General features: G+C 41.2%; 1 protein-coding gene across 4 annotated transcripts in view; it reads left to right on the forward strand.

Moving 5' to 3' along the window:
- csmd2 (CUB and Sushi multiple domains 2) overlaps positions 1–8,089 on the forward strand; it is a 366,263-nt gene that overhangs the window by 339,151 nt on the left and 19,023 nt on the right. For all 4 annotated transcript variants that reach the window (XM_020624534.1, XM_020624535.1, XM_020624536.1 and 1 more), the window contains 5 exons: positions 2,428–2,604; positions 4,393–4,572; positions 4,786–4,959; positions 5,166–5,339; positions 6,867–6,940. In XM_020624534.1, the coding sequence (XP_020480190.1) occupies positions 2,428–2,604; positions 4,393–4,572; positions 4,786–4,959; positions 5,166–5,339; positions 6,867–6,940 (779 nt within the window). The remainder of the gene's footprint in view (positions 1–2,427; positions 2,605–4,392; positions 4,573–4,785; positions 4,960–5,165; positions 5,340–6,866; positions 6,941–8,089) is intronic.

Consider the following 8,089-nt stretch of genomic DNA (forward strand, 5'->3'; position numbering starts at 1 on the left):
AGTTTTTTCTTCTTCTGGTTCTTCTTGTTATTATGATTAATACTACGGCATGAATAGCAGGCAGGAGAGTACCAAGGGTTTTTACTCATATCCTAGCCACACTAAAATGATAAAACCAGTCATAATATAGGTGATTGCAGTTTTACACCTTCAAGTATGGGAGTTCTGCTGTCTTCAGCGCTTTCCCTGTCCTTTTCTTACACTTGTGCTCTAAACACCACCCCCTCTATGCATATGCACACACACAAAAATCCTCTTCCTACATCACCACCACCACCTCTCTCCTTCACCCCACTCTGTCTCATTCTTCCTCTGGTGTGTGGTATGACCACTGGCCAAGGTTCCCACACCTGTTCTCAATTGGCACGTACTTCAAGGGCCAAGCCACATCTGGTCATTACAGGATGGAGAAGCCCATGGGGCTCTGGGGGCCTGTAATAAAATGAACCACTGCTGGCAGCTGGACAGACACTAAGGGATTTTCTGAGCAAAGGATGTGTCCACCAAAGCACAGTTACTTATGAAGTAGGACACGGGGGAAGATGATGAAGTTGGTGGTAGGGTGGGTGGATGAAGACCAGAAAGAAAGGGAAAACAAACTGAGTAAGGATCCAGACATGTGGGGGAGCATAAAGGAAGAACTGATAAAGCCTCTTGGATGAGAGGTGAAGCATCTTCAACTTAAAAACCTAGTCCAGTTGATTTTTCTAAGTTTTTTCAGCATAAAGGAATGTTGTATTAAATCAGCCTGCATTGGGTTTTATTTGCAGAATATGACTTATTAAGATACTGTATATATGACAAGCATGATTTAAGTAATATGGGGAAAGTCCTATAAGACAATTACATGTTCTTGAGTCTATGAAAACACTCAAAACATTCAAGGTTTTTGTTAGCAGTTAATTGCTTTCTAGTAATCATTGATGTGAAGTTATACATGAGCAGCGTTTTCCACACATAGACTTTACTTGAGCAGGTTGCCCAGGTATATTAACAGCCACCCATGTATATTGGGCCACCCATTATAATTTTTATCTATTTGAGAAAAATATACAACCCAGTTAAATAAAGAACAGTTTCCCCTTGCTCTTAATTTTCTTTTTTTTAATTATTTAAAATGGGTAAAATCGTATTTCATTCTAAATCTGCACACAATGCATTGATTCACTCAGCTGCTCCTTGCCCCACTCTGCCTTTCTCTGTCTGCCTCTCACTCTCTCTCTCTCATGCACACACACATATACTACACAGTGACAATGACCCATCTGTGAACAGCTCCTCCTCTCTGTGTTTGTGTTTTTAACACAATGCTGTCAGTTACGAAGATCCATCTCTTTTGTGCTATTAGTGAGCTAGTAAGAATAGCTAAACTAATATTAGAATACAGCTCCTGCCAAGGTTAGTACACTGTATATAGCATTGATGTATACTGTATGTACTGCTCTGCAAGTGGAAAAAGTTCATGCTAATTCTTAAACTCTGACAATGAATGTTTGCCCACTCATTCCAGAGGAATATTGAAGAACACACTTGGGAAAGCTGAACAATCAGACCAATGTGATTAGCAATCCAATTAATTCTTTTATTGTATTTCCAGGCTTCAGCCAGTGCTGCTGAAGCAGCAAGAGAGGGTCAAGAAAAGAGAGCTAAAGAGAGAAATGTAGGAGAGGAGGAGGACAGCAGCCAATATGCTGCTGTGGGAGAGTTAGCTAGTGCAGTGGCAACAGTTCAGATGAACAGCATAACAACAGCAAGCACAGAGGCACTATAGTATTACTATATTTAATAAAAAATAATAATAATAATGAAAGTGGGTGCCCCAACCCAGCCACACCTAGCTACCACCACATGTAGAATCAAATTCTGTGGGAACTTTAACAGATTATTTATTTCTACATTGCTGGGTACAAAAATGTAATTAGATGTTTCAGGCATTTAGGTTGGTAAGTGGACAGGATAAACAGAGATAAGTGAGTGGATGGATAAAAGAGGTGAAATAAGTGAGAGCAGAGAGTAAGAGTAAGGAAAATTTCTCATATCTTATATTGAGACTGTGGAGGAGCTCAGAGTAGAACCGCTGCTCCTCCACATTGAGAGGAGCCAGCTGAGGTGGCTCGGGCATCTGTTTTGGATGCCTCCTGGGCGCCTTCCTAGGGAGGTGTTCCGGGCATGTCCCACCAGGAGGATTCCCCGGGGAAGACCCAGGACACACTGGAGGGACTATGTCTCTCGACTGGCCTGGGAACACCTTGGTATCCTCCTGAAGGAGCTGGAGGAAGTGTCTAGGGAGAGGGAAGTCTGGGCATCTCTGCTTAGACTGCTGCCCCCGTGACCCGGTTCCGGATAAGCATAGGAAGATGGATGGTTGGATGGATGAATATTCCCTTACCCTCTTTTGCTGCTCTCTCCTTTTTCACTTGTTTTTAGTAATCTCCTGTGGAAATCCAGGGACTCCACGGAATGCCCAGATTCTGATTCATGATGGCCTAACATTTTCCAGATCCATCACTTACGCTTGCAGGGAGGGATACTACTCTACTGGCCTGCTTACCCGACACTGCACTGTGAACGGGACCTGGACTGGCAACATGCCTGAGTGCTCGGGTAATAAACTGTTCTGACAGACAAAAGAACCCAAATGTGACTATATGTAGTGTTTGTTGTCCAGATTGAAATGGAAATTTATGCTACAGTTGAAGATGCTTTTCGGTTTTCTTGACCTATACACATTGAGTTTTCTACCTGCTGGGCTCATCTTTGTGTCATGCAACAATGTTTTACTCACAAACAGCATACATGCCCAGATATTCTAGTAATGGGCAGTGTTAATATTATGCAATGTACCATATTTAGTGCTATACATAGAAAATGGAAGATAGGTTAATCACTTATTATGATAGATATTGTTTAGCAGTGCCCTGGCTCAGGAGGCTAGACAGAATTTATTTTTTGGCACAAAATTGCACAGGCCTCACTAACAGCTATTTATCATTGTGTCTGAAAAATGAAAACAGCTGCTGCACAGTGCCAAGAGACCCTGGCAAATAGAGGTCACTAAGAGAACCAGTTTCTGCTGAAATGAAGAGATAAACCCTAAGCAGTGCCATTATGGATTTCAGAACTCAGTAATCTATAGGAGTGAAAGTGTACTGTATATGTTGACACACTTCAGGAGAACATATTTAGAGAGAAATGTGAATAGAAGCACGTTCAGTTGAATGATTTCAACCTATGTGAAAAAGTTTCCTAATAAGTGATTTACTTCACCTAGGAGACTAATAGAAGTCTCCTCTCCATGTTAGCTGTGTCTTACTTGCTGTGAGTGAAGCATTAGCACTTAGCACTTAACACTTAGAGTATAATGTACTGAAGCAGTTAACTGTTCTTTCCAGCCCAGTGGGATATGTAAGTGGTTGCTTAGTCAGAGACACCACACGTCCAAGAGGCCCAGTTTCCTCACCCTACTGGGAATTTTGCTTGAATGTTAATCCTATGCATTTAATAATATCTTTTTGTCGCAAGGCAACTGAGGACAAGTTTCCCCCTGGAATTTCCTTTTTAGTCATTTACAGAAGAGCAGAGCTATGATGCTGCTGAGTCACAAAGTTGAATTCTCACTGTTGTTACTCATTCACACAATTTTCCCTGCAGGATGTAAAAATATAATCAATGAGAAATGTTGTAGAGGAGCACCATCACAAAATTTACTCCCTCTACATCTTAAGATCTCTAAGCTGGAGACAATCTATGCACAAGGTCACTTTCACTTTCATATAAAAAGCCTCAAAACACATTGTGGGTGACTGTGAAAAGTCTGCCAGTTGCATTTGCATATAAAATAATATTTTTAGAAATTGTGTGAATATATCTCCCAAAAGTGGTTGGTCATAAATGAATGAAGTGCTAATTGGCTATGAAGACACCCCAACAATTTGTTGTTGTTGTTGTTAGAAGTACTGCTTGGGTTAAGTGCATTTAACAGTTCGTTAACTCTGAGGCTACATCCAATGTTTCTTTACATGCTTATTTTTCATCTTAAGTTTGTGATATTTATTTCCTGTTTTACATAGTACTATCAGATGTAAAATAGATTAAATCAAATATTATAACTCATACATGATAAAGTATCAACTTTATTTTTTTGCAACAAGACAGCATAGTACCAGGAGAAAACACTAAACGTGGATACAGGACATTTAGAAAAAAACATAGAGAAATATTACATGTGGTTTGTGTGTGAAGGTGTGTTGTGTTGGTATGTTCAACTCTTTATGGAGACAAATATCTGCATCTCTGTCCTTGTATTTAACTACATCTGTTGTCATTGTCCAACTACTGTATATTGTGCACTTTCTTTCATTCTTACTTGTTCTTACATATTATTTTCATCAGTAATCAACTGTGGTGACCCTGGAGTGCCTGCCAATGGGGTGAGGTTAGGGAATGATTTTACCTACAGCCACATGGTCAGTTTCCAGTGTTCTCCTGGTTTCAACATAGATGCTGACCGGGCCTCCACTCTCCTCTGTACCAAAGATCGCACCTGGAATGGCACCAAACCACTCTGTAAAGGTACTGCTGTTTAAGATGATAATGCTGATAAGACCACATTGGTGGGTGTAATGGTTGGGGTACAAAATAACTCCCCACTGGCCTCTAATGCAGCTCCGGAACTATCTTTGCTGCATCACTTAACATTAGTTTCTTGAACTGGAACACATAACATCACTGAAACCAATATGAAAAATCCTTGATATTGCGAAATGCCGCTTTGTCTCCTTGTAGCAATCGTATGTAGTCCACCGCCTGCCATCCCTAATGGTCAGGTTGTTGGCACAGACTTTACATGGGGCTCCAGCATCAGTTACTCCTGCAACCAAGGGTACCAACTGTCCCTGCCCACTGTGTTAACATGCCAGGGCAATGGTAACTGGAGTGGAGAGAAACCACAATGCTTCCGTAAGTGGCACCAGGTTGTAATACCAAATTGCTTTACATGTCAATACTTTGTTTCTGACTTCAATTTGTCCCCTTTAGGTCTACAATAAGTTTGTTTCTTTTGTGACATACTGTAGTACATACTTGGAAAATATTGAATTAAAACACAGCATAATTTGTGAGTCACCTCATACTCCTCTGTCTTTTCTTCCTCTTTATCTTTGCAGCTGTGTTCTGTGGAGACCCAGGGATTCCAGCCCAGGGGAGGAGGGAAGACAGAGGATTCACCTATCTCTCCTCTGTCTCCTTCTCCTGCTACCCTCCCCTTGTTCTGGTGGGCTCTACCAGGAGATACTGCCAGTATGATGGCACTTGGAGTGGCACACAACCCTCTTGCATAGGTAAGCTACTAGTTTGTTCCTCTGTGTTTGTTAGAGGCTACCATAATGAATATACTGTACACTGATCAGCTAGAACATTAAAACCACTGGCAGGTGAACTGAATAACATTGATTATCTTGTTACAATGGCACCTGTCAAAGGGTGGGGTATTGTCAGGGACCAAGCAGTAAAGCAAAAAAACACAGCTTTCAAAGTTCAAAACAATGGGCTTTTTTTATTAACCCAAAAGTAAGGAGAAATACAAACATTAACATCAGATAAACTGGGCCCTAAAAGAGGTCAACAAAAGATAAGGAAACTCAAAATACAGCAAACTGAACTGTCTGATACTTCAACAAAAACCAACTGACCTAACAAGCGACTGACACACACACACACAGTTTATGTTTCGTAGTCCATGGGGACTTTACATTGACTTACATGCATTTCCTGTAGACTAACCCTAACCTTAACCAGAACCACTACTTGCCTAACCCTAACCCAACCCCAACCTTAACCTAACCCTAACCTCATCCTAACCCTAAACCATATTGCCACCCTAAAATTCAATGTCTTGCCCATGGGGACCTCAATTTAGGTCCCCATCGTGAAATGGGTCCTCATGAGTTGGTATGGAGTCAGCAAGAAGTCCCCACGTAGCAGGAAAAACACATCCATCCATCCATCCACACGTGCGCACACACACACGCACACACACAGGGAACACAGGGAACACACATATATATACACACACACACACACACACACACACACACACAGGGAACACAGGGAACACATATATTGGCTTGCCAAACCAACAACACACAAGGGGTAGACCAAAAACACTATCAAAATAATCAACTAATAAACACTAAACAGACAGTCTGCTCACAACAAAATATTTCCTTTAAATGTAAGGAAATTAACATAACTTAACAAATAAAGTTTTAACATAAACTACCAACAAATAAACAATAACTTTCTCCCAAACTCCCCTCTTCATTGTACTGGGCACTTGGTGCAGTCCAGGCCTAGTGGGAGGTATTTAAACCTGCTGCTTCCCCAGTCCAATCTTTTGGTTGAACTGCCTCCCATCCATGGACCAGGAAACATGGTAACTCAAAAGAAAATTTACACATATTAACAATACAAAATTAATCAAATGTGCATGCTCATTGATCAATTGTGTATGTCTAATATCAAACAATATTTACCTATAACTTAACCTATACACATAAACAAAGAAATTACCCAACCAAATCTGTTGCTGGTGGTGGTTTAGGCCTTCACATGGTGAAGGCCAGGACTGAGGCCTTCACAGGTATATTAGGCAGCATGTGAACAGTCAGTTCTTAATGTTGATGTGTTGGAAGCAGGAAAAATGGGCAAGTGTAAGGATTTGTGTGACTTTGACATGGACTAAATTGTGATGGCTGACTACTAGGTCAGAGCACGTATCTGTTTGTCTTGAATGCCATGTATATTAAATTAGACTTGTTTTAACATGAGAGCAGTTATCACAGAATTGTGTTTTCATGTTGTTGCAGACCCCACTCACACTACCTGTGGAGATCCTGGCACTCCTCTCTTTGGAAACCAGAACAACAGTCAAGGCTACCAGGTGTGAAAATTTGGTCACAAAGGAAATTGAATTCATATACTGAACAAAAATCTAATTAAATCCTGAAAGGGTGTTTTTATTTTGTTTTACTATACACTATACTATATACTGCAATGTGTATTTACTTTCCTTAGTAGTGTATCTTTCATTTTGACACAATGTGAACTGCAAGGTTGAATCAACGACTATCTCAGTATGGATGTTATAAAATGCACACCACCACACAGCTCCGATCCACTGCTCCTCTGGTAACATAAAGCATGTTGATGATGTTTTCATCTTCAGAGTTCATTTGTGAAGCTATTTTCTATACAGAATTTCCTAGGAAAAGCCTACATGGCTTAGTGAAATTGAGATCTTAACATGCCAAAAACAGATAATGAAACTCAAAAAAAAGATGTAATGTTGAACTTCTCATGAAAAGATCGGTTTTATCATAAGCAACATTATATTTGACTTGTCACCTACTTTGAATGATCAAGCTTTATTCCAATATGCATTAAAGTAGTATTAATATAGATCGATTACAGATCACTGTAGGTAAAAGGCTCATTTTACTGAATACATTTGGGCATGTCTCAGTGGGAAAAGTACAGGTGTAAATAATAAAATGGATGTTGGCTGAATTCCATGTAGCTGCTTCAGTTTCGGTGTCCTGATATTGCACTTGTTGGTTCACTGTCAGATGACTCTTCAATAAAATGCAGCCATTTTCACTGTTGATAGTAACACGTCCAGCCTCTCTCGAGGAGTAAGGTTCCAGAGCCCAAGCTGTGCGTGGAGGTGAGCCCGACTATATCGAGCCGGTCACCAGGCGGTTGCGGAGGCAAAAACTCAGGTCTGGGAGGATTTCGGTGAGGCCATGGAGAAGGACTATCAGTCGGCCTCGAAGAGATTCTGGCAAACCGTCCGGTGCCTCAGGAGGGGGAAGCAGTGCCCTGCCAAAACTGTTTACAGTGGAGGTGGGCAGCTGTTGACCTCAACTGGGGACATTGTCGGACGGTGGAAGGAATACTTCGAGGATCTCCTCAATCCCGGCGCCATGTCTTCCGATGAGGAAGCAGAGGCTGAGGGCTCAGAGGTGGACTCGTCCATCACCCAAGCTGAAGTCACTGAGGTAGTCAAGAAGCTTCTCGGTGGCAAGGCACC

Source organism: Monopterus albus, unplaced genomic scaffold (assembly GCF_001952655.1).
Source record: "Monopterus albus unplaced genomic scaffold, M_albus_1.0 scaffold329.1, whole genome shotgun sequence".
NCBI lineage: Eukaryota > Metazoa > Chordata > Actinopteri > Synbranchiformes > Synbranchidae > Monopterus > Monopterus albus.